At 37.8% G+C, this 27,128-nt stretch overlaps 1 protein-coding gene across 3 annotated transcripts in view; it reads left to right on the top strand.

Moving 5' to 3' along the window:
- The window catches only part of DKK2 (dickkopf WNT signaling pathway inhibitor 2), a 370,758-nt gene extending 344,190 nt beyond the window's left edge, over window positions 1-26,568 (top strand). For 2 of the 3 annotated variants that reach the window (XR_007407838.1, XR_007407837.1), the window contains exon 8: window positions 20,115-20,247. Coding sequence is in view for 1 of the 3 variants with exons in the window: in XM_025465828.3 (XP_025321613.1) it covers window positions 20,115-20,265; window positions 21,443-21,598; window positions 24,221-24,471 (558 nt within the window). In the remaining 2 variants the exon portion in view is untranslated. Of the gene's footprint in view, window positions 1-20,114; window positions 20,266-21,442; window positions 21,599-24,220 lie in introns of those variants that run through there. The other variant, XM_025465828.3, reaches the window with a different exon arrangement.
- Window positions 26,569-27,128: the final 560 nt, after the last annotated feature.

Here is a 27,128-nt window from a genome sequence, read left to right as displayed (position 1 = left end):
AGTTGCGATAGACAAGTTTTAATCATCATCATTTAGAATGCCATCTGCACAAGACAGTCCAAAGCTGTTGACGCAGATAGGGTTCTGGAGTGAAAAAAGATTCTGTAAGAAAAATTGAAATTAGAGGCCAGAGCTATTTAGAATTACTATGTTAGGTGATAGAATGGAGAAGATTCATGTAAGACAGGGTGAAGAACCAGTATGATGTGCGCTAGAAGCTAAGAAAATGATTGTTTATAAAGGACAGTCCTGTCTTGCAGAAAAAGTAGAGAATGATGCCTTGGGCTGAGCCCTTAGATGGTAAGTACACCCAGGACTGATGAGCTTCTGCACATTGGTAGCATCAGGTTTGAAGTTACATGATGAATTAAGAAATATATTAGTGGCCAGAAAGAGAAGACTACAAGTGTAAACTACTCTCTCAAGAAATCTGCCAATGAGGGATGCCTGGGTGCCTCAGTGATTGAGTGCCCGCCTTCAGCCCAGGACATGATCCTGGGGTCCCAGGATCGAGTCCCACATTGGGCTCCCTGCATTGAGCCTACTTCTTCCTCTGTCTATGTCTCTGCCTTTCTCTCTTTGTGTCTCTCATGAATAAATAAATAAAATCTGCCAATGGAAGAGAGAAAGAGCATCGTTAGAGATTTGGTTTTTAATAAGAGCTTTTCTCAAGGGAAAGAAAATCTGTTAGTGGGTGGGAAGAAAGAAAAATGACATCTCTTTTTAGCAAAACTCTCACTAGTCAAACTCAGGAAAACAATTTTTTCTGGTGGTGGGGCAAAGTTTTATAAGAGAAAGGAAAAGTAACTGGAAGAGGGAGACTCTATGAGGCCTAAAAGAGAGAGCGAGAGGGAGGAAAAAGACCTCTTTAATGCTCCATGTGCAAAACTATGTTTATAAAATATGTCCATTTACTCATTCATAAAGCATTTACCCTATGCCAGACATACTCCTAGATGTTGGAGATGCAGTCATAAAACAAAATAGAAAACATCTCCGTCTTCTTCATGCTTATATTTCAGTGTGGGGAGAGACAATAAACAAGTAAACATTAAAACCGTATAGCATGTTGGCTGGTACGAAATACTATAAACAGGGGAAAATAAAATGGTAAAGGAGGTGATAGATGGACAGAGTGGTGTATCAGGATGGCCTTGATAAGAAGGTGACATTTGGGTTTTTTTGTTTGTTTGTTTGTTTGTTTGTTTTGTTTTAAGAAGGTGACATTTGAACAAAGATTGATGGACAGGAAGGTGTGGGCCATGTGGCTTCTGGGGAGAAGCCTTCCAGGCAAAGAAAAGGGCTAGTGCTGGGCCCCACATTGGAAGGATGCCTGGTGTGGAGGAATGATAGCTGGAGCAGGGTGAGCCAAGGGGTGAGAAATGAACAAGAAGCACAGGGCTAGCTCATGTCCAACAGAAGGGGCCTGGGCTTCTGTGCCTAATGAGATGCAAAGCCCATGGACAGTTTTGAGCCAGTAACTGACAGGATCCAGCTTCCCTTTCAACAGGCCCACTAGGGCTGCAATGTTGAGAATAAAAGTGGTCTAAGAGAATTCTGGGATGGAGGGCAAGGATGGGAGTCTTGGAGAAGCATGCGGCAGCGCAGATGATGAGAAGGGGTTGGATGCTACACACTCTTTGAAGATAGAGCTGACTGGATTTGCTGATGCATTTGAAGTTAGGAGTGAGAGACAAGAATCCAGGCTAGCTTCAAGGTTTTCAGGCTGACCTCTGCCACTATCAACTTACCATTCACCGAGATGAGGAAGACTGCTGTGAAGAAGAAATAGAGCAGCATTTGCAGCATTATTTGAAGATCTGAACAATCATCACTACCTATGTGGACTTTCACAAACCTTTGTATCTACTGGGACTTCTTTGGCATTCCAGTTTGGAATGGAATTGCAACTCGAGACAGGTTTTGCACTATGCAAGGAGCCTCACATGCAAGTTGTTGCTTACAAAGCACTTAATACAGAGCATGGTATTAGCTATTATTAGAAATTTCTCATAATGCCAAGCTGGGTCAACAATGATGCTATTTTGTATTTATCAAATGTTTTGTTTAGATATCTAGTTTGTTTTACTAGATGCAAACAAACCACGAAAGGAAGTGTCATATTATTTCTATAAGGAAGAAAAAGAACAGATTAATGACAAATCGCCCCTGAGAAATTGGTCATTTTTTGTTGGTTGCAATGGATAGTTTGTTAAAAACAAAAACAAAGTAAAACTTTTTTGAGGGATGGTTTCCTTCATTCTACAGATGACAAACTAGAAGCCCACAGTGATATGTGCAAAGTCTATATGCTAACTGATGTCAAGAGTTGAACCCAGAATTGAATCTCCCAGCCCTCAGCTACTTGGACCACAATATATTATCTCTTTGGTTTGAATCAAAAAACCATTTGTATGAAGATTCTACATGTACAACTGCCTTTTTTATTCATCGGAGTGCTCAAGGCGTTTTCCCACCTCCCTCCCCCAATTGTTTGTGCTGATAGTTGATGTATGGGCAGAAAATAAATAGAAGTCATGGCAGTGTGACCAGAGCTGTCATCTTTTTACCCAAAGTTAAAAAGAGTCAAAATAGCCACCCACCCACAGAGCAGAGATCTAGAAATGTGTAGGTAATTCAAGTCACCTGGTACCATGGGCTCTGCAGGTGTTTGTAACACACACCCTTTACTGGTAAATGGTTTCCTGGTGTTTCATTTAGTCCCAGTGTCACTGCATAAAGAAGGAAATCTCAGACATCAAAGGAAGAAAGAAGATTAAAGGATCCCAGCACTTTAGAAACAAGACCTTGTCAGCTCTACCGTTTACTCTCCTGCAATGCTCCTCCTCACCCAACCTCAAGCTAAGTGACCAGGAAAGCGTGCACAGATCTGGTAGGCAGATGTTGGAATATATGTTGGCTATATTACAACTTGTCATCTGTACACATATACACACATGAGGGAGGGCAGGCAAAGAAAGTGGTTTGGGGTTGATGCTGAAATACTGGCATCAACTCATGCAGAGATCCAGGAGAGGAGGGGTGTCCCCACTGGTGCCTATAAGACCTTTTAGAGCAGTTAGACTATGATACCAACCTGAAACCTGACTTGGCTGAGACTGTATGCATAAAGCCCTGTCTGCGGTGTCAATAACCTAGGTTGCCATACAGCCCTGTATTTCAGAAGTGCCTCAAGCAATGCTAAAGGAAGCCCTATTACCTTTGATATGTAAACTAATTCATTCAACATGAAGGACTACTCTTTTTGCCAGGCATTCTGTGTCAGAGCCCTGATAGGAGATAACTCTCATTCTGGCAGTTTGGAAGTACACAGTTTACACAGTTTTCATAGTTTCTGGGGCATGTTGGAAGAGAGAATAAGCTTAGCTAGTTAAGAAAAAGGATGGATTTTCAGGAAAGGAATAAGATTCAAATCTACATGGTAATTTTTAAGCTGACAGAGTGCTTTCACCTGCAGATTTTCATTTTGATGTTCATCCAGGTTGTGAGGCAGAGAAAGCAGACACCTCCTATTAGCCTACTTTGTTTAAATAGATAACATCCCGTTTTTTTTTTTTTAAGATTTTATTTATTCATGAGAGAAACCGAGAGAGAGAGAGAGGCAGTGACATAGGCAAAGGGAGAAAGAAGCAGGTAGCCCGATGTGGCACTCGATCCAGGGACTGACTCCAGGATCACACCCTGGGCCTAAGGCAGGTGCTAAACCACTGAGCCACCCAGGCATCCCAACATCCCTGTTTGAATTAGCAAAATCTATAATTAGAAAATAGGAGACCAGGCAACTCAGTGTAGCAATGTAGGCTCTGGACAAGCAATATCAGCATCACTTGGGAACTTACTAGAAATGCAACTCTCAGCCCGTACCCCAGACTTAAGCAAATCACAAAACTCTGAGGCTGGTGTGCTGCAATCTGTGGTCTAACATGTCCTCCAGGTGATTCTGATGTAGGCTAGTTTGAGAACCACTTGTCTGGTAAAGAGCGCAAAGTTAGAAAATCTGGGTTTTATTTCTGGATCCAAAATTTACTATCTACAGGTCACTTAACAGCAGCTGAGGAACTTCCTCCCCTGTGAAGCCAAAGTTAGTAATGCCTACCCAAACTGCTTAACGAGTTTGGGGTGGAAGGGGTGTATTTTGAAGTGATAGAAATGTTTGGAACTGGATGGAAGTAGTGGTTGCACAACACTGTGAATATACTAAACGTCACTGAATTTATTCATTCTATAATGGTTAATTTTATAAAATGTGATTTTCACATCAATAATTTTTAAGAACTGCCTACCCAACTCACCTCCCTAATCAGACGAGGAAATATTCCTGAAGGCTCTTTGCCAACCAGAAGGTGCTATACAGATGTGAGTTTGTGGGAAGGCTATTCAGAGAGTAACTATTCTTAGCTACTTTTATTTTTCCTGAAAAACAGAGAGCCCTGTCATTTCAATTAGACAGACATTCAGCAAGTGTTGCCAAATAATGTGGTATTTTAAAGAAAACATTTTATCTTTATAGTACCTCTCAAGCAGCTGTCATGGGATGAATTTGGGGTGGGCGGAGGGAAATACCAGCTGCAACTGATGTAGTTGGTGTCAAGAGATACAATCCTACACCTCCAGGTCATACATATCCCTCCACTTATTCCAAAACCAACAAGTTAAAAAATTCCATGTACTTAGAAAACTTCCACTCAGTCTGATATCAGTTCTTTCCTCTTGTTTGCCTTTTCTAAGGTAATAGGGCTCCTGTGTGCTTCCCTGAAAAGATGGGCTGAGAGTGAGTTTATCATTACCACCTGGGTGTGACTACCCACACAAGCAATGGCTTGTTTCTGCCCTGTATGATTCTCTTAGGGGCAGGAACCACGTCTTAGGCATCTCTACCACCCCGAAGATGCCCACATTAGCAGCAGCTCATCAGTAAATAGTCAGTGGATGGCAATGGCCTGGAATGGGTATTTTCCTGTGGGCTCCTGGGATAATTTTCATTCTAGAGATTGGAGCATCAGAGGCTAGAGCACTAATTCATGAATTCAATGAATGCAGAGCCACCTCCACTTAGTAAATCATGAATAATCCAGTTTGGGGAAGCACAGAAGTTTATTCACATTATCAGAGGTCTTGTCAGCCTGATGCAGCCTTATCAGAGGGAGGAAAGGGGGAGAGAGAATCCCAAGCAGACTCCCCACTGAACACAGAGTGCAACTCTAGACTCAATCTCAGGACCCTGAGATCTTGACCTGAGCCAAAATCAAGAGTCAGCTGCTTACCTGACTGAGCCACCCAGGCACCTCAAGAGAAAAGAACTTCTTAAAAGTAAGTGCAATATTATTATTAAAACTAAAGATAGCAATACTTCCTTAAAACCATTAAATATTCAGTAAATAGAATTCTTGAATGCTTACAATTTTGGAAATTATCAAGGAGAAGTGATTACCATCAAAATTTGTGATTTGTAATGACGACCAGCAGTTGGTCTTCATTCGTTTATGAAGTGACATAGCGATCTAGTACCTAGGCAAATCATGAAATCACTTTTGTGGAAAGCACATCTGCAAAATATCTGTAGTTTCCAGAAGCCTATTATTTTCAGGGTCTAATGAAAAGTTTGTAGAGTAGCTCTAGCAACTGTGGCATCTGTTAGCAGGAGGAGTCTTTTTGGCTGGTAAGATGGTGGATTTAAGGATCCACGACTGGGTTGAGGTTATGTGGAGAGTTACTGAACTCTAGTGAGAAATGTGAAAAGCTCATCCTCACCACACCCAGGTTATGCACCCAAATTCCCAGACAATTTTTGTATTATTTTCCGCAAAGTCTGTCCTCAATGAAAACCATACTGTTCTATCACTGGAAACACATTTTTGCCTTTGATTGGGTATTGGTTGAGGACTCAGCAGAAAACTAGACAGACAGTAGGACATGGGTGTGCATCCTTACCGCATCTCTGTACATCCAAACAATGTTTATCTAATAGCGGAATGATTGCCCTGCAGATATCACCAGAACAGAACACATGGGTGTTAAATAAAATCCTCCCTCGAACTCTCCAAACGTACGTTGGCAGTTGTGACAGAAAGAGTTAATTTGTTAATACTTAAGGAGTTCACTACTTTGAAGACAAATAGCTCTATGTGTAGTTATTGTTAAATATTATTATTATTATTAAATAATCAGTAACTGGCTGGTTACTTTTTTAACTGATTCATTATGTGAAACTGTGTTTTAAAGAGCTGTGATTTCTTTTTGGAAGGTTCCCAGAAAGCAGAACTGGACTTTTTTAGCAAATTTGCTGTTAGTTATTAATGTGTTTCTATAAGAAAGGCATTCTAATGTTTCTTGGAATCATCATTTGCAAGTTGTAAACAGTTTTCAATGTACCATTTACAAAAGTACAGCTCCAATTCTCGTTACTATGGGATGAGCAGTCTTATTTCAAGAGCTTATTCTTGGCTTTTCCAGACCATCCTGTTTAAGATCCCGGGCAGAAGTTGATCAGTGTGTATTATTAGGCAGTGCTGTGCTCAAGGAGGGAAGATGAAAAGCAGCACATGACCAGATCCTTATGCTTTTGATCTGCCCTCAGAAAAGAGCCTGGCTAGTGGTGGGTTTTGTAATAAAAATCACTTCATCCAATGTTAATGTGGAAATGACTTGCTTGTGTGAATGAAGTTCTGGTGATCTCATTTAAACCCAGGAAATGTTACAGTCAGACTGTAATCCATCCTGATACCTGCTGTGCCCAGGTGTGGCTGTGTCTTTCCTCTTTCTACAGAACAAGGGGATCCAATCACTCTAATCTCTAGACTGTGAAGCTAAACCGTATGGGAATCTTACAGAGACTTGCCTTTTTTAAACACACAGTGACATCCCTGCCTGGACTCAAAACAGGTAGCAAACATGTCTAACTTAGAAAATTTTACCTAGAAAGTAGAATTCTTATTTCTTACCTCTTTGGCCCAGGCAATAGGCCCATCTCGTCATTTTATAAATACAAATTTGCACCTATGTTAGGCTGAATAAAATCCTTCATAAATTTCTTTAAGTTTTTAAACGTGGGTGTGGGTATGAAAAGTGTATAGGTTATGTCTCTAAAATTCTGATGTATGGGCATAATGAGGAGAGTTGGGTGGGTTTGTACAAGAATTATAAAAATGAGTTGAAATCAATTTGGTTCAATATCTAGAAACACTGTCCACATTTTCTGATAAAAATTGACATGCCCATAAGACTTAACTAATTTAACATGGCTGGTGAGAATTTATTTAGCTCCATTAGTTTTAAAATCATAAACAAGTCAGAAATCCAATAAATGTTTTGGTGAGGAATTCGATGAGGAACACATTTGGAAAAAATGCTTTAGTTGTTATAAGCTGGTTGCTATATTACTGTGACTACTAAGGTGTATCAAGAAACTGAATCCCCTTAGTATCCCATCTATGTACCTCCAAAATGTTTAAAGGAAGCCATCGTGAGCTATTCACTTTCTTTGCAAAAATATGTCATAGTGGTGGAGGTTAAGTAGAAGCACTATCAGATTTGATCCACCAATGAGAAAAATATTAAGAGCTAAAGGCAAAGAAAAGTTAGAAGCATTTAGGATGGAATGTCACCAGCCTCATCTGATCCTCAGAAGTACTCAGTCATAGTTTCCAACCCACCAATAGCCTTAAACAATTGCCTGAGGACAACTAGGAAAGAGGTGAGATCCAGAGCCATTGCTGAGAACAGCTACTAGGATAGCATTATGGCCCTGGTGGAGGCCACTGATACCACTTAGAAATGAGAGAGTCTACTTTTCACTCAAGATATTTTACATGTGAAAAATATCATCAGCTATAGGAATGTAATGTAAAGGAGCTGATAATAGTACTTGGAAATGTGAATCTGAGGCTCCATATGAAACACGAAGCCAAGTTGCTGACTGGAAAATGACTCATCAACCAATCTCTGTTCTTCTGAAACACATATGATGTCCCTAGTTATGTAGTTCTAAGATGGTTTATGTAGAACATAGATAGCTGATTTCTAAAAATCCATTTCAAAATATGTAAAAAATCACTGTTTAATTTTCAATTCTTGTATCATCTTCTGACAGTACTTATGTGGGTGTTTTTGTCAGTCCATGGTACAAATTTCCAAACACTTTTACAACAAAACCTCATTCATTTATTTATCACTGGACAAAATATGGAATACTGTTATTCCAGGCATGATGTGACCATTGGGGATACAGAGATGAAAGATGATTTCTGTAATCAAACAGTATAAAGAAGGCAGAGGAAGAATGTAACAGAGCGTGAACTATACCATGCTATAGATAAGCATGAGGTATTAATGGGGTGCAGGTGAAATGGGACATACAAGTCAGCTGGAAGTGAGGAGCCAGCCCAGAAGGTTTCCCAAAAGTAAAGTTACTTGATATAGTTACTGGACAATGAGTTGGATTTATTCTGATGATGAAGTAAATGGAGGAATGGTCCTTTGGAAGAAGGAAAATGTGTACAAATGCCTAGTCATGAGGGAATGTGGCTAAAGGATGTACAAGTAGCCCCATATAGCTAGCATGTGTAATCCAAGTGCTGGGGACGTAGATGGGGATCATATGTCATGCTAAGAAAAAATGTTTTCTGGTCATCTTTATTGTGACACAGCTGCCTTCTTGAGTTAAAACAAACAGGACAGATTTCAGATAGCATTCCAAACATAGTTCTAGAAACACTTTAGCATTACATAGGGGGGAAAAATTTGAAAAAAGTATAGGATTACAGATCAACCCTAGCAAAGATGTATAAAAAGTCTATTAGTCATTTGGCTAGTGAATTCTATTCCACTTGTTCTCCTCAACTTCTGACTAGCCAACATAGCACTGGGGTTGTGCTGAGGCAGGACAGCTCTACCATGGTCCCTGGGGGGCAGGTGTATGTGTGGTGGAAGTGGTCCTCCCTTTCTTACGTGCACTCCACTTCTCTTTCTCATCCTTCCTCCCCCATCTCACATTTTAAAGCCCCATATTTTCTACGGAGTCTGCTGGAATGTGAGGCCAGACATAAAGATCTTAAAAAGAGTCCAATGCCAGTACATCTGGGGATTCTTAGTAGCAAACAAGGGGCAACAAAGGAAGCAGCAGAAATACAGAGGAGCATACTCTTTGCACAGCCTGGAAGGACCGAGGGATGGAGGGGAAGTGATTTAAGCCTGGAGACAGAATTTCTTTTCTTTTTTTTTTTTTTTTTTCAGCTAGTAACAAATCATCTGACCTCCCTTGCACTATGGAGAATGTACCGGTCACCACAGTAAAGCAGATGTATGGGATGTGGGTGGCGTGGGGGACCAACTTCTTCAATGTGTTTTCTTTGGGATTACTAACACATTGAGCATGTCATCACAAGATGTACCACATTTCTGAGGCTGAGATTTGAACACTAGGGTCACACAAACCAAAGAATCTGTCATCTGGCTTATAATTTCCTCCCTTTCCAATCCTGTAACAAAGCATTTAAATATAATCTTTTGATAGAAGATTATAAGCCAACGAGTGATGTCTTTATGCCACGCTGTTTGCTTGACACAGGTTCCTTTGTCCTTGTGCTGAACTTCTCTCCCTTCTTCCACACAATAAGAATTTAAATTGGCTCATGGGGGTAGAAGGCTGGTAAGTAAGACCACTAATGTATTGAGTTATCAATTTTTTTTGGAAAAGTATTTTATTTTAACAAGCAATGTGTGGTCACTTAATTGCTATTATCAGACACTAAAAATAAAAATACTCTCCAAGCTGGGGCTTTTGAACCCAGTTATCCTTCAAATGTCTGAAATAAATGAGTATCCTTGGCTATTGTAATTTCATCCATCAGGAAGTTAGGCAACTATTCTACCCAGATGCTTTAACCCTTTTGTTATGTTAGAGACTCTGAGATGGTTCCAACTCTCTCCAACACAGTTTTCTAATCTTTGGAACCCAGAAATGATGATAGGAGTCTATATAGAGTGCTCATTGCATGAATCTCTATATGAGACCTGTCCCAAAAACCGAACATTCCATAAAAATAAAAATGAAGTCCAGGCATGGGGCACAGATTCTTAACCGGTTGTATAGGTTATATAAATGTTAGCATGAGATAGTTAGATAAGGACTCAAGATGGGAAATGGGAAAGAGTAGGGATGGCAAAATAATAGATTAAATGATTTCTATTTCTTTCTCTTAGTAACAGACAAGTTGGCTTATCCAAAGCTTAGGAGTTAAAGTCCTTCATCCTGCTGCACATGTAACTTGCACTTTAGTTCCTACATATGTCAGTAGTGTACAATGTCCTAATGATTCTAGTCCAAGAGTCTTCACACACTATTTATTTTCTTCCAAATGACAGAGGCAGAAATAGATGAGTTGTTTAGGTAGGATTATTGTTAGAATTGTGAACCACCTCTGCATCATACTTTTTTCCTTCTTTTCCAATAGGTTTTTTTTTTTTTTTTAAGATTTTACTCATTTATTTGTGAGAATGAGAGAGAGAGAGAGAGAGAGAGATAAAGTGCACAAATGGCGGGGAGGGGCAGAGGGAGAGGGAGAAGCAGACTTCCAGCTGAGCAGGGAGCTGGATGCAGCTGATCCCAGGACCCTGGAATCATGACCTGAGCTGAAGGCAGATGCTTAACCCAACTGAGCCACTCAGGCACCCCTGCATCCTACTTTTTTAATCAAAAGGTTTTTAGTCAAGTCGATCTTTGTGTCTATCATGATTAAGTAAACCTCTTGCTCCAATCCTCTGTGGAATCATATTGAGTCATGCCCATACTTCTTCCTTTTTTTTTTTTTTTTCCATGCCTGTACTTTTCAAGTCATTGCTTCTCCTGGCACACTTGGAGGTGGAGCCTGCCTTCTTGTTTCTGACTCTAAATTTGAATGATAAGATTTTATATTTTCAAGCAATATTTATGCAGAGCTTAAAGTAGTTCTTAAATAGAAATTGAATCTCTTCACTACAAAAGAACATTGAGGATTATATATTGCTGTGATTTTTTTTTCCATCTTGACAACCATAAAAGAACAAACTTTTCAATTTTATTGGCTTCTATCAACTGTTTCCTCAAAGTCAGAATAGAAGTAGCCAATTTATTATTAGTCTAGCCTAATTCTTAGAGGGAATGGAAGAGAATTAAATGAGAATACAGAAGTGTAAAGTTTGCATGTTGCATACTAAATGAACAAGACAATAAACATTACTTCAATTAAGTAATTGTTGGAACAATGGGTTGTTTATATGTAATTTAAATGTATTAATAGTCTGATTCTGCTAATAAGGTAACATCAATAAAAGAAAACAGAAAATTTATAATTAAGAAACTTCCATCTGGATTCTTGATACTCTTGCAAGAAGTCCTGGCTTTAGGAAACCCAAGTTCTTCTAAGCCTTCCTAATGTAAAAACTATGAAGCATAAATTAGCAAGGAATAAGAAACTTCACTTTGAATCTCATAAGATTAGTTCTTTTAAAAATTGTATTAATTTTAATAGATAATGCCTTTATCTACTGCAAATTAGAAAATGTTTAAGGGACTTTACAAGGAAACCAAAATTTTCTTCTTTCCTCAGTTCTCAATACTCTGTCCTACCTTCCCATGGATAAATTTTGCTACACATTTCTTGGGTGTACTTCCTGAAATAATGCATTGGATAACTAATGCATGCACACAAATATATATATATATTGTATATAAGTAAACTCTTTTCACTGGATTGATTTTTTTATCCTCATTTATAAACCATGATATTAGAAGTGAAATGGCTCAAACTCCTGTAACATTTAAAAATCACAAGTGTTTTCACTTGGGCTCAGATATAGTTACCAACCCTGACCTATTCTGTAACTGTAAGGAAGGTCTTTCATAATCAGAAATTTGAAGGTATGTTTTTATATCTACTTGGACATCAGTATTTGAATTTTGAATGTGATTTTTCACTGGAAAGGAATTTGATGATCTGCAAGAAATAGTAATAACACACACAATCTATTTATCATACTTGATATGGGGAGGAAAAGTACTTGTTTTGTAAAGACCCACAGCATACAAGTTGCAAAGAAAACTGCAAAGGTGTGTATTGCCAACAAGACACAGGTGTATACCACGTGAGGATATGAAACAATCCAACCACAATGAATGTGTTAGCAGCTCTGAGTCTATACTGTGTTTCTCCCAAAGTGCACTGATGTGTTTGTTATGTGTTACTTTATTTTTTCATATAGTTTCAGAAATTCTCAAGTCTATTCCTAAGCACAGTGGCTAAGTAGTAGGAGTAAAGATGAACCTACCTGGAAATAATTGTTAATGAATCTCTTACTTAGGCTCATGTTGATGTCAGGGAACCAATTTCTCACTTAGACCTCTGTCCCTCTGGGAGATAATATTGAGTCCATATATCATTTAGACCAGAAATTTTTTTATGAGATATATACAAGAGGCATCTTTAATCTTTGCAACAATTCCAGAGAGCAGTGTTTCCTATCTTACCTTATCTATGATCACCAGGACAGTATTTTATTAATCATACAGAATCCTGGACCATATCCAGTTCTGCAGAATTAGAATCTCTATGAGAAGGAGTCTGTGAATAAGTAGTTTTTAAAGAGACCCCATGAGATTTTAAAGATTAGGTAAGTAGGGAAACACTGCTGAAGGTAGGAATGACATCTTATCAAGGAGGAAACTGAGACTCTGTTAAGTAACTTGCAACAATGAATTATTTTTATTTTTATTTTTTTTAATTTTTTTTACAACTATGAATTAATTGTGGAAGCATAATTCAAACTGCAGTATGACTCCAAAATTCTTCCTACCACATTATCTTTCTGAAGGTCATGGGGTCAGGAAAATGTGGAAGGCTACATTGAAAATTTTATATTAAGCCATTCAATCCAAAATTTGGAAGAAAACTTGAAATTGTGTGGTTTCTTCCTCTGTTTTGGTTAAAACAATTACACTCCACTGATCACCAAATTACAAAGAGCTTTATAATTATATATGGAGTATAAAGAGCTCCAACCATTGCTGCAAAAGCACTCCCAAGATGCTGCTTTTTGAGCATGGAACAGAAGTGCTTTTCTCCTAGCTATCCTAAATGAGGGGAAAATGGGTCAAAACCAGGAAAAATATTTAAAAATCAGGTAATCTACAAAGTGTAGATTTCTCTAGGTGCTGAGACTGTATGGAAAGGGTTAGCTCTGCCCATTTGCTCCATGATCAATAGCAGCAATGTACATGTTACAGTTGAGAATATGGTCTGTGTTCAAAATAGAGAATTCCCTGGAATCTCCTTTCTGCATAATGATATACAGAGAACAGGGTAGAGCAACCCAAGTTAGTGAGGACCTTGCCTTGATTTCATAGAATTATTGTTTCTTAGAATTTAAGTGGGGGCTATCCGGATACATTGAAGAAGTTAATGGACCACTGGCAGAGATCCAGCTTTCCTAACTTATAATCCAGGCAGCATTAGCGGAATTCTCTCAGCTCCAAACTTCTATGTCAAAATCAAATATCTAACAATCCCAGCCTTAAAATGAATATGTGGAAAAGGTACTCAAAGGTTTTCCATGGTGTGCACAGCATGAATTGTTTTAAGGAAATCAATTTCCATATCCTTAACTTCCATGAGTTTTTTTTCTTAAAATTGTCTGGGAATGTGCCTGTGTTTACAATAAGTCTTTTGCCATTTTATGTGGAAAGAAAGGCAAAATCGTCATGCATTCCAAATCTTGATATACTGCATTAACCCGCAGTATAAAACTTTTTATGGATGACAGACTAACGTAAAATTTGGAGCATTGGTTTTAACAAAGATATTTGTAGCGGTTGGTTAGGGCATCCTAAACACATCTTTCCTTGTCCTGTCATTAATCCTTTAAAAGTGAAGCTTGGCCCTGGTTGGAAAATTCTAGATACAGGACATTAAAATAGTTTTGATGATGTGTATATTTTAGAATTTAACTGGATGTTTTCGAAAATTAATTTTTTCAAAGAAAAACATCCATAAATATATTGTGGCTTATTTTAGGATCAGTATGCATCGATCAATCAGATGGGTAAAAGCTGTTTTAGTGAATCGTGTCAATTACTATAAATTTCATCTTATAAAATGTTTAATGTTATCTGCCATATTAATAAACTAAACTTATGCTAAAAAGTTTTACATTTACAAGTCAAATGTGTGAGAAGACATATACTTTTCAAAAGTATTTTAGGGATAGTGCACTGAAAGCATCTGTAGATCACAGAACTGGTTGTGTCTGAATTGTAGTTGGTGCACAATAAATAATTGCTGAATAAACAATTATTGAATATTGAATAAATACCCAAACGGCTGCCTTAATGAATCTATGGCACACATCCAGAACATCATGAAATATCTGAACTTCTCCCCTCCAATTTAATATAGCTCAATCCTCCTGGCCTTATGTTCAGGAATCCTCAAAGATACACCCTTATCCCTAGAGGAAATTGTGGAAAAGGGGAAAGATCCAATTGCACAGCCTTTGGCATGTAGTATACAACTGCACATTTGCCAGATTGAGTTCTACGTCCCTGCACCTCCTTAAGTTGCAATCTTATGGTTTGACTTTGAAATTACTGCCTTAAAGGCTAGCATACCTTGCATATACATTGAAACAGAAAACTATCACATGGAGCATTGGGTCAGGAGAAATTAATCTTCTCTCTAGGGACCTAAGGGAGGCCAGTAGGGCCTGGTTTCCCAAGTGTAATTGCAAATCTTCTGCTGTGTTCTCTTTGAGACCTCAGACATTCTAGTCCCCAGCCTTTTGCTGCTACCTCCTTCTATCCACTCGCCCCAAATGTTTTTCATTCCCACAGCTGGGTCGTCCCCCTGCAGGCTTTCTTCTGCCTGCCCAGCTGATGATGTTTTTCTGGCTCCAGAAAACTTCCGATTGTTGCAAACAGTGCTTGCGGGGACAAAGGATTGTCCCGATTAAAACAACAACAACAAAACTAGGACGGTCTTGCAAGAATCCGGATGGGTGGCCATCCCACATGAACACTATGTGATGTTTCTCTCTTTTTTTTCCTCCCCATCGTTAAACAGGAACAGCATCATTATTTTGAAAACTCAGGAGTTAAACTGAGGTTTTAGTTGTGGCCAAAGGTTTGTTCTGTAGCCGATACTGCTGAGATCCCTAAAACACTTTTTTCTCATGTCATTATTCTTGGGGGTCTGATTCTGTCATTGTCACATTTTTGCGTGTTTTAAGGAGAGAAAATAATGAATAAGAAAATAAGAAAAAATTACTTCTGAAAAATAAGAATAAATTCCACCTGAATCTTAATCTCGAATTAGCAGGTCTTTTTCTCAAAACTGCGGTTTTGAGAATAATCGAAAAAAATAAAAAGTCTCAATTAGTTCAAATAAGATGCAGTAACATTTCATTTTATTTCATTCATTATAATGTTATTTAATTATCATTAATTACATGATGGGTTCTTACTTCTAGCCCTGATTATGCTGAGTTTAAGTGGACATAAAACTGTTAAGAAATGAAATGAAAAAATGTTGTTTACGGTATTGCCCGTGTTGTCCGCCAATATTCTATCTTTCCAACAGCTGCACCAGGACATGCTATTGGTATGTGGAGGCTTCTAGAGAGAGAAGTGGCCAAGTTTATTTTTTAATATCTAAATTCGGCACACAGGTCAGCACTGAAAACCCCTTACCTACGTGTGCATCAAACCATCACTAGCAAAACCATCACTACTTGCAGGAAGCCCTGAAAGCCAGAGCAGGACCCCAAATCCCAAACTCTCTGCTCCTGAGCACACTGGGCTTATTTGCAGAAGTTACTCAACCTCTCTTTACATCATCACTAAAATTTTAAATAGTGATTCCAAATTAGCACAGAATAAATGGATATAAAAACAAAATCCTTTATACTAAAAAGAAATGCTCATTTTTGATGGACTTTATTTTCAAGCTGTGTCCAATGTGTTCACTCTTTTTTTCAGTTCATGTCATGGTTGTAATAATAACTAACACTGCTATTTATAGAAACCACTCTATTTTAAGCCTAGAAAGGGGATTGGGCAAAACTTCTTTGGTTTTTGGCCTGATCATGGACAGACAGCTCTCAAACATTCTTAGTTCACGGCCCATCATCTGCTATTATTAGATGTCTCCAATGAATCTCTCTCCTAATTGTGACTGAGGCTAAGTTATGAATGATTTTGCATGATGGGAAGTATTCCTGGATGCTTATGCAGCCAAATTTCACTGTTCCTCAGACTGTTTACCTAGACAAGTCAATGAGGAACGATGCAAATTCACTATCAATAATTTCCATAGCAGGTAAAAAAAAATCAGTCTCCTTATTAATTTATACAAATAAGTCATAGGGAAGCATATTTATTGGCGTTGTTAAATGGAAAGTTAATACTCAAATTCATCTTTTGTTTGTCATAAAACCATCATCAGATGGGAACAGGAACAGGCTTTTGAGGCCAAAGTTAGTGGAAAATACAGATTTTTCTCTGGGAAAGTTTCTGAATGACACTTTTATGAATGTATATAATTGTCTTCACTGGTCTATGAATGTCACAGTCCTCACTTCTTCAGGATCCTCCATAACTACTTTAACCATGTGCTTCTCTCTCTCTTCTCTATCTCACTCCCATTCTAACTCCCTTCCTCTCTTTTCTACTGTGATACCATTTCCAGACATTTTAAAGGAAAAAGGTGGAAAGAAACAATAGCAAGCTGCAGAGCCCTCATCCTTGAGATTAAAATGTCTTATTTAAAACTCTTTATTGAAAAACAAAATAAAACAAAAAACTCTTTATTAAAAACTAATCTATTAGGCTGAAAATCCAAGAATTGCTATTAATGGTTCAGATCCCTATTTTCTCATGTTCTGTGGTTTGTTGCTAATGCTTACACCAAAGGAAACTATATGTCTGAGTATATCTGGGGCATTGATTTCAGAAAGTAAGGAATGCCTCCATATTACCTGCTTTTCCTAAAACCTGATTCAATCAATTTATCCTATCATTTTTTATTTTATTTGTATTTGACGGCTGCTTATTGGAGCAAGGAGTTTCATAAGCATACTAGAAGCTATATAAGATAACCTTGCATTTCAATTATTAAATTTATTTTAATTGTCAAAGAATTGCTCTTAATGTTATATTCTGGGATTCCATTTCAAGTACAAGATCACATCAACAATGATCTTGCACTACAGAAAATTTGGTATATTTTTTTCTGCCTGTGTCATTTCTATTTAAATTGGCTTTAAGTAAAAAAATATTGACAAAAAATAGCATAGTAAAACTACATGTTCTCTTTTTTTTTTAAATTTTTTTAAATTTATTTATGATAGTCACACACAGAGAGAAAGAGAGGCAGAGACACAGGCAGAGGGAGAAGCAGGCTCCATGCACTGGGAGCCCGATGTGGGATTCGATCCCGGGTCTCCAGGATCACGCCCTGGGCCAAAGGCAGGCGCCAAACCACTGCGCCACCCAGGGATCCCTGCTCTCTTTTTTTAAAAAACGTTTATTTATTTTTTAAGATTTTATTTATTTATGCATGAGACACACACACACACACACAGAAGCAGAGACACAGGCAGAGGGAGAGGCAGGCTCCATGCAGGCATCCTGACGTAGGACTTGATCCTGGGTCTCCAGGATCAAGCCCTGGGCCGAAGGTGGTGCTAAACCACTAAGCCACCTGGGTTGCCCAACTACATGTTCTCTAATATATTTTATCTCTTAGACCAATGGAGCTTTCATCTGAAAAAATTGTGAGAATTTTATTTATTTATTTGAGAGAGAAAGATAGTACAGAGGAAGAGGGAGAGGCAGAGAATCTCAAGCCAACTTCATGCTGAGTGTGAGGCATATACTGGACTGGATCTCAGGACCCTGAGATCATGACCTGAGCCAAAACCAAGAGTCAGATGCTCAATGGACTGAGCCACCCAGGCACTCCTTGCATCAAATATTTTCCATTTCAAGCATTTCCATTTCCCACAAACTGAGAATGGGAAGTTAATGATATGCTTTCCACAATTTTCTGCAAAATGAACTGCTACTTTTAGCAAACAACTTGTTTACCTTATAGACTATTTTGCTTTTAGGAATGGAATCAAGTATTATTCTATATTCAGAATCCCTTGAAGATTTGTTTGTGTTGTAAATTGCACATGATGTTTTAGGTGGCACATGTTTATTTCCATTGAAAGAAAATGTCCTATTTTTGAGGAAGAAAAGAACTTGTAAGACATCAAATGTTTCTTGCAAAACAACTTGATGAAATAAATGTAAATGAATCAGAAACATGTGAATTGTATTTCAATTAAAGTAATGAGTTTAAATATGAAGGGAGTAAAGTGCTTGGGGGAAAGAGTGTGGCAAGGCGGGAAGTGACATTTGTTTTCATCAGTCTTGGATTCTTGAAAAATGGCCTAATACTCTGAATTTAACCTCCTTCAGATTCTCTCTTAAGCCTGATGATGGAGATCCAGAATGGGATAATAATATGTAAATTCATTTTATAGCTTTATCTGGTTCCAATTATAATGTAGGCATCAAACATGGCCACTATGCAATCCTTCCCAAAAGAATTTTTAACTCGAAATTTGTGATTTTCCTATTTTCTTTTGAGGGTCAACAGTAAATTGTAATGATGGCGAAAGTGTATTTTTCCCCCATAGAACATGTAAAGTTTTCAGACTCACATGTCAGCTTCACATTTATTTTCTCTGTCAAACTGAAGAGGATCAGATCTAAACAGGAAACATGAGGGCACTGAATGCAGCCACACATAGCAGGAGAAGGGCAGTGGGGGAAGAGAGTAGGAAAGGGTGAGAAAGAAAGAAGGAAAAAGAAATAGACCATGCTCACAAACCTAGGTCATCAAACCTCATTTCATAAGCAAAGCACTCAAATCACACTAATTTGAGAGCCACAAAAATTTTAGCCCAATGGTTTACATTCATACCATTTATGTGTGCTTAAAAACAATTACATAGCTTCTTTTTACTTTTCGTACTTCTCAATTAAAAAAAAAAACATGCATTGCTCTGAAAACAGGAAAGAACTACAAAAAAAAATAAATAAAAGAACAACTTATAAACAAGTCTCCCTGTCAACATGCTTCAAAATATGAGGAAGTTTGATGTGTGGCATGACAATTCAGTTTCCCAACTTCCATCTCTGCAAACAGGGGCATTTTAAATGTCCCCCAAACTTCCAAGAGGCAAGGAGAACATAACTGGAAAATGTATTTTTATTTTGGGAGATGATCTAGGGCACTGCTTCAGTAGACTCAAATGGCGAGAAATGTAGGCACCATGTCTTTTCTGTATAAGTCAAAGGTGCAGTAGCCCATAGGACTGTTTTGTATGTAAAGAGCCTGCCTTTTTGTTTCCTGAGAACACAAAATAATTGGAGTTGAGCATTTCTCTGACCACTTAGGTCTCCACTGCTGCTCAGCACTGAGTTTGGAAAGAGGACCCTGTTCCTTGATTTCTTTTTGCCAAACAGCTCACTCCATCAAATGGTTCTAGAAGTGGCTCTCTGCTGCGCTCCTCATGGGCAGGAATTGTGGGGAGTCACTCTTAAAGTATTTGTTCCATAACTGGGCAAGGGATGTGTTTCAGCTTCTAGCACAGCCTTTGTTTTATTGAAACTTCCTCTCATCCAGTTTAGCAGATGAAAAATGCAATAGCGAGGCTGTTTCATTTACACCTTAAATCCCAAGCAGAATAACAATTGCGACTATTTCTGAGCCCCCAGAGTCACTCTTAGAAGCTCTACTGATCCACACAAAATGTAAATCCCAACTCCAAGGTTGTGCCAACAAAAATACTTGAGAAGCATCAACTTTATCTTTGTTTCTATCAACAGTATCTTATATGGTCCTTGATGAAGTCAGCATCACTATATAAGATCTATGCTCAGAACATGGATTCAATGGCATATTCCCTTTGATGAGAAACCTATTGTGATTTATTTCCCATCATGATTTGCCACACGAACTCTTCATGTAATGGAATCTAATCTACTCTGCTTTTGGTGTTGTTCCACTTTACAGGCCTACCCTTGTAGCAGTGATAAGGAATGTGAGATTGGTAGATATTGCCACAGTCCCCACCAAGGATCATCAGCCTGCATGGTGTGTCGAAGGAAAAAGAAGCGCTGCCATAGAGATGGCATGTGTTGTCCTGGTACCCGCTGCAATAATGGTAAAGCTCTAGTTCAGTGTTGATGGGCCTCTTTCCTTTTATGTAGGAGACTTGTCTAGTAAGTTCGACTACATTCTCCTTACTTAGACCTCTGAAATGCAAGGAGCCTTTCAAAATTGTCAGGGATTGGATCATGGTTTAAATATGTGTACCATTACTTGGATTGCCTCCTCAATCCTAGTTTTCCTGGACTCTGATCACCTTCTATATTTTATAATCTATGGCAATCTAGGACTTGCCATGCCTAGCACTTGCAATGCTGGATGTAAATACCTATAAACACATAAGTGAATATATGTAAAAGACCCAACAAAGAACTTCCTGTGAGTCCCTCTTCCAGTTTCATACCTCGATTCGATTCGTATATTCGAGGAGTCTTCTTTTAAAGGCCCCACCCTGCACCACACTCATAGTGAGGGAATGATTGGTTCCTCCAAAAGGAGATACGAAGAGTCTATTCCCCAGCCTTTCCATAAGCATAACTTTACCCAATCTCAATGAATTTACAGGCAGACAATTCAGCATCAATGATGAGATGAAGAATCACACAAAACGCATGATAAAACCATTAAATCATTATAGAAGGTGATCAGAAACATGAACTTAGTCATATAAAGCAGTATCATCAGACTCCTATCCCTGTACATGCTCCTGACCTCTTGGAAGTACTTTAGACAGGTGAAGGGAAGAAGACCTCATAGCATTAGTGATGTTTACAATGTAGACTAGAGTTATATTGTTAATTGAACAAAGGATCTTGAAAACTGGATCCTGAAAATGGATGTCTGGTCAGACATTTTAAAAGCTCAAATAGCTAATACTAATTTAATACTAAGTCACTATTCCAAACACTTCACACATATTCACAATAACTTAATGAAGTGTTTTTATTCCCTTTTTTTTTTTTTTTTTTTTGCCCATGGCCACTTGGTCTTGAGAGAGACAAGATTCAAGTTAAGGAAGCCTGACTTAGGCCAAACTACTTGATTCTATTTAATATTAAGCAATATGACTCAGTATTATTTATGTAAATAAATGAATGGCTGAATGAATAGAGGCTAGATAGATTAGATAGAGAGATAGAAGATAGCTTCACACCTCTCATCAGCAGAATACTTGGCTAAGAATCATACTTTATAGAATCAGATCAATCTAACAGCTTACTTACCATCTCCAGGCATCTGCATCCCTGTCACGGAGAGCATCTTAACCCCTCACATCCCAGCTCTGGATGGCACTCGACACAGAGATCGAAACCATGGCCATTACTCAAACCATGACTTGGGATGGCAAAATCTAGGAAGACAACACACTAAGATGTCACATATAAAAGGTAGGCTATCTGTAGTTCTATGGTTACTTTTTCTGGTTTTAAAAGAAGTAAAATTAAAGTATAGGTAATTCCTTTTATTGGTTTTAGAAAAAAATACAAGGAAGATACTTCATTGATAAGATTCTGACTGAATTTATTAATTCTTAATTCTGAAGATGCTGAAGATTTCTAAGAGAGCTTAAATTGTTAGGAAATATATATTATGAAAATTGCAGCACCCTTGATCAATCATGCCATTTTCTAAACAGTCCTGCCTTCAAATGTTTGCAGTCATATGATTAAATCCCTAAGCTTTTGAATCTTTTTCTCACCTTTACAGAAATTTTATTTCACTGAACAACCGCATAATAGACTATTCATAAACCAACTTATTGGTTTCTAGTAGGATTATGTATGGTCATAAAATCTTCATACTTGCATCAAAATATTTGGGAAGCCTAATCACTAACAGTAAAATTTGAAAGCATGAAATTATTGAACTTTATTACTAACAGTAAAATTTTGAAGGCAAGAAACACTGTCCATTTTTAAAGGAGGTTTTTCTCAAGTGTGTTCTGTGAAGGATTACTCTTTCAAGACATGCTGTGAATAAAAGTGTGCTGTATTCAAGAGTCTTATAATAATGCATTTCCTAGTTTCATAACTTTATATAATTGATATATTGAGGGCTCTGAGAATTCTGGCAATGAGGAAAACTGGTTTTTAAAGTATGGGGCAGCCCGGGTGGCTCAGTGGTTTAGCACTGCCTTCAGCCCAGGGCGTGCTCCTGGAGACCTGGGATCGAGTCCCACGTTGGACTCCCTGCATGGAGCCTGCTTCTCCCTCTGCCTGTGTCTCTGTCTCTCTCTCTCTCTGTCTCTCATGAATAAATAGATAAGATCTTTAAAAAATAAAAATAAAATAAAACACTGTATGTCCCCATATTTCCTGACCACTAAGCATTTCCCCACATTTTCATGTTCTGCAGAGCTAGTATCCTATAGAATATCTGACCTGTTAGACCTAGAATATTAATGTTGACATGGATAGCACTAAAGAGATTGACAATTCCTCTTCAGTTATCCTCTGTCTGTACTCCCTGAAGACCTATGTCTTTACCCAGTATCCTATTTCTATCCCACCAAATTCATATGCATTTATTATTACAAGAGTATCCTTCCTTATTCAGTAGATAGCTATGTCACGGTACAGTTCCAAATTTACTAACATTTTTACTAACATTTTATATAGTTTTAAGTGTAATTCTCTGATGGCATGGAGGAAGAACTCTCATGACATTGGCTAGTGGGTCATATTCACATATAACTACAGTGGGATTGGTTATATCTGGGGTGACAGATAATCCTTTAGACCATGATTGGCATGTTATGGCCTGTGAGCCAAATCTGTCCTACTGCCTGTTTCTGTAAAATGATGTTTTATTGGAACACATACTTGCCTATATTTAGGCATTACTTATGTCTGCTTTTGTGACAGCAGAATTGAGGAGTGACAGATCACATGGCCTAAAAAGCCTAAATATTTACAATCTGGCAAAAATACAGAGAAGTTTATTGACCCCTTCTTTATGTAAGTTACACATCAACCCAGCTGTGATGTGTGTTTGCTGTTTGCTGAATCAGTCATTTTTTTCTGAATTAAATATCCAGATTTGTTCCTTTACATGTTTTTAATGATGGGTTCTTGGTTGACTCTGGGGTTGTCTGTCCCTTCTCTACTCCACTCTGAATCACAGCTCTTTACAGACTACCCGTCCTAGGCTCCCTGTCAGGTGACTTCTGGCCATGTGAGTTTGGTTGTAGTGAGAGAAGCATGGGCAGGAAAAAGCCAACATGGTAGGCCTGCCTCAAGTAATGTTTCTGGCAGAACTGTATCTTTCTGGGGCTTTGGCTCCTGCCAGGTGGGCTCATTGGGATTCTAGTCCCAGCTAGCAGATTCGAGGCTCCAGATTCTGACATGATCTTCTCCTTTGGATCCTCCTGCCTAAATGTGGTGGTGGCCTCCTACTCTGTTGCTTTATCATCCTCTGGTACTTCTTAGCCCTGCCACCACATGTGTGCCTAGTGCTCTGCATTAAACATCTTCTGTTTTAAGTTTCTGTTTCCCTGGCTAGACACTGATGCATGGTTTTATAAGTCCCTGAGAATTTCAGCTCTGTCTTTGAATCAGAGTTTATTTACATCTTCTGAAGGTATCAAATTAATTACCTGGAAAGCAGTTCTCTTTATTTACTTATTTTTCACTCACCTAGTTAAAAAAAATGATCAGAGAAATATCTAAAAGTAAAAGACCAAATGTAGTACAACCAACATGTTGTACAAATGCAGTACAACCAATGTGTTTCCATTATGCAATTTGTTAAAGTAAAGCGAAAAGGAAGCACAGTCCTAGCTATTCATGAAACTTGATATTCAGACAGCAAATAATCAAAATAGACAATAAATGATTGAATGATTAGATGATTAGAGGGAGAGCTGATTGATATGAATCCAAGACTTTCCATTGTATATGATAACTTCATGGAAGACAGTATCAGTAAAAATATTGTACATGCTTCCAACTTCAAAAGAGAATTTGTTTCCAAAGTGTCATGGTAATATCTTTTGGCCATCATCTCTGCAGGGCACGAAGGAGACCCCTGCCTCCGATCATCAGATTGCATCGAAGGATTTTGCTGTGCTCGCCACTTCTGGACCAAAATCTGCAAACCAGTTCTCCATCAGGGGGAAGTCTGTACCAAACAGCGCAAGAAGGGCTCTCATGGCCTGGAAATTTTCCAGCGATGTGACTGCGCAAAGGGCCTGTCATGTAAAGTATGGAAAGATGCCACCTACTCCTCTAAAGCCAGACTCCATGTGTGTCAGAAAATATGATCACCTCTGAGGAAATTCATCACTAGCAGACTGTGAATCTGTGTATTTAATGCATTATAACATGGTGGAAAATAGGATTTGGATTTCAGAAGAATGGCTAAAATAAGGAATGTGATAAGAATATAGAGATCACAGAGAGAGAAAAAAGGAAAGAAAATAAGCAGATTAGAAAGGGGTAACAAATGTAGTACAACCAATGTGTTTCCATTATGCAATTTGTTTATGTAAATAATGTACACATTTGTGAAAATGCTATTACTTAAAATCAAAAAGCACACAGTGAGAATTACTGACGAATACCATGTGACTTTTCAAGAGTTTAGACTGTGCTGGAAGATTGGTTTCCTTCAGATTGGTGATTGCCTATAGAAATACACTAAAAGCCATATTTCAAATTCAAAGTTATACTTTAACAAAATAGTCTTTTGGCTTACAATAGGCTTTACATAAAAAGAGTTTTGTTAAATAAGAAACGAAAGCATGAAACATAGTTCATTTGCAACACAGGATCACCTTTTAGTTTGAAGCACTATTCCTAGGACTCAGTGAAAGGCCTTGGTAGACAAGAAAAAAAAGCAGTCAATATTTTCCAAATAATTTCAAAGTAATTGCAAGACTTTTATGAGGACTTTAGGAGAAGCCAAACTTGTTTTTCTTCAAACTGCTTATTTAGAGTTTTCAAAAATTTACTTTCACCGGTAATTACTAAGAACCAGTATAAGATAAAACATTCTAAAGGAATAGCATTGTGCCTTTTCTTGATTGTATGTGATTCCTACCTTGAATATATTTTATTCTCCAATTAATTGTGAATAGTACCGAGCAGAATTTCACAGACTGCAAACATTTCTAAGGAGTCCAAGATACAGAATCAACACTAATAGACTGTTAATTTTTGAAGCTTTGGCATTCCTTGTGTTTGATAGAATTTAGGTTGGTAAATACATTTATTCTCTACACTTGCAGTGGTATAGTCAGGTAAAGCTGATAATAGAGACTTGATCTACATTTGTCCTACACTAAAGGACACAAAGGAAATGGAAAAAAACTTTGTTCAGTGCCCAGGTTTTGGCAACATGTCGATCATGTATCTGAAGCACAAACTGACTATTCATATTTGAAGCCCGAGGCCGCACAACCTAAATGGAAGTTTTCCACGGGATTTGCTATCACAATATTTACAATACAGATGAGTTCTATGTAGGTCACTAGTTGACCTCAAAATATTTATTTTTTATTTTTGAGGTCCTGGAATAATATGAGTAGTTCTCATGAAGTGGACTCCCAAAGCGGGTAGTATAGTAAGGTTCCATTGCCCTCCATAAACTTCTAACTTGCCAATGGCATCACCTGAAATTTCTGTACCAATCTCTCTGTGCAGCAGCTTTTTTTCCCTCAAAGATATCATTTCTGGAATGAAATAACTTGTAAAATCTACGTATTGCTAACCTATAGAAACCACAGTTTCCAAATTCTTTGAAACCATTTTATTACTTTTTTTTTTACTTTACTCAGTTCTAAATATTATGTCTAGAGCATAAGGCAAAAAAGTTATCTTATAGTTGTTACTTTTGACCTTTTCTTTTATAGACTGCAAGTCACTCCTTAATTTTCTTTTACTTAGACCCCTTCTGCAGTTTCAAATTCAAGTTTTCCCCATAGAAATTGAATCTGAGCCTGCATGTCTATTAAGAGTTTCAGCTTCCCATACACATTTACTAGGGTGAGTAAGATTTACATTCTTTCCACATGTCTGCTAAAACAAAAATTATAAGCTGATCTATCCAAGAACCAAAGTCTGTGCAAACAGGTTTCTATAAGCTTGGCAACATGAAAATGGAACATTTCAGTCAAACATTTCCTCTATAGCAATCACATTTACAATCTGGTTTTTGCATTATTCCCCTTATGTACATCCCAAAATTATTATTTGAAGTAATTTATTTACAGGAAATGTTAATGAGATGTATTTTCTTATAGAGATATTTCTTACAGAAAGCTTTGTAGCAGAATATATTTGCAGCTATTGACTTTGTAATTTAGGGAAAATGTATAATAAGATAAAATATATTAAATTTTTCTCCTTCAAAAATGGAATTCAAATTTCCTTCTGTTTTGCTTGTGAGAAAAGCTTTCATAGAATCATAGATTCTCAGAGTTCAAATGGGCTTGATCTGATTTGACAGTTGGGGTGGGAATCCTTTGGAGGACATCACCATGAGATGATCTAAGGCAGTTTACTATTACTAAAGGCAGCTTATTCATGGCAGGACAGATATAATTATCAGAAAGTTATTTTTTCATTAAAATATCCCAGAATGTGCTCTCTATGCATTTATTCTTACTTTGTGTTCTGGAACGTATTGGAATAAGGGCTTTCCACAAACTTCTTCAAAATGCTTGAAGCCACTTAGCCTATTTCCTATAGTCTTCTACTCTGATTAAAGTTTCCCCAAATAGAGATTCCAACACCATTAGCATATTGGTTCATTCCCCTATGGCACAAGGAAGCTACAGAATATCTTTATCCCTATATGGATACAGACTGAGTTACCTGGCCCTGAAGTACACTCAAAGCCATTTTATGGGAAAGTCTTTTCTCTGCTTCCTAAACACAGAGATGTCAGGAGTGTTTGAAGTTTATCAAACAAACAGTA

The sequence above is a fragment of the Canis lupus genome, chromosome 32, assembly GCF_003254725.2.
Source record: "Canis lupus dingo isolate Sandy chromosome 32, ASM325472v2, whole genome shotgun sequence".
Taxonomy (NCBI): Eukaryota; Metazoa; Chordata; class Mammalia; order Carnivora; family Canidae; genus Canis; species Canis lupus.
The sequence above is the reverse complement of the archived record's forward strand: the minus strand, read 5'-3'. Positions and strand labels throughout refer to the sequence as shown.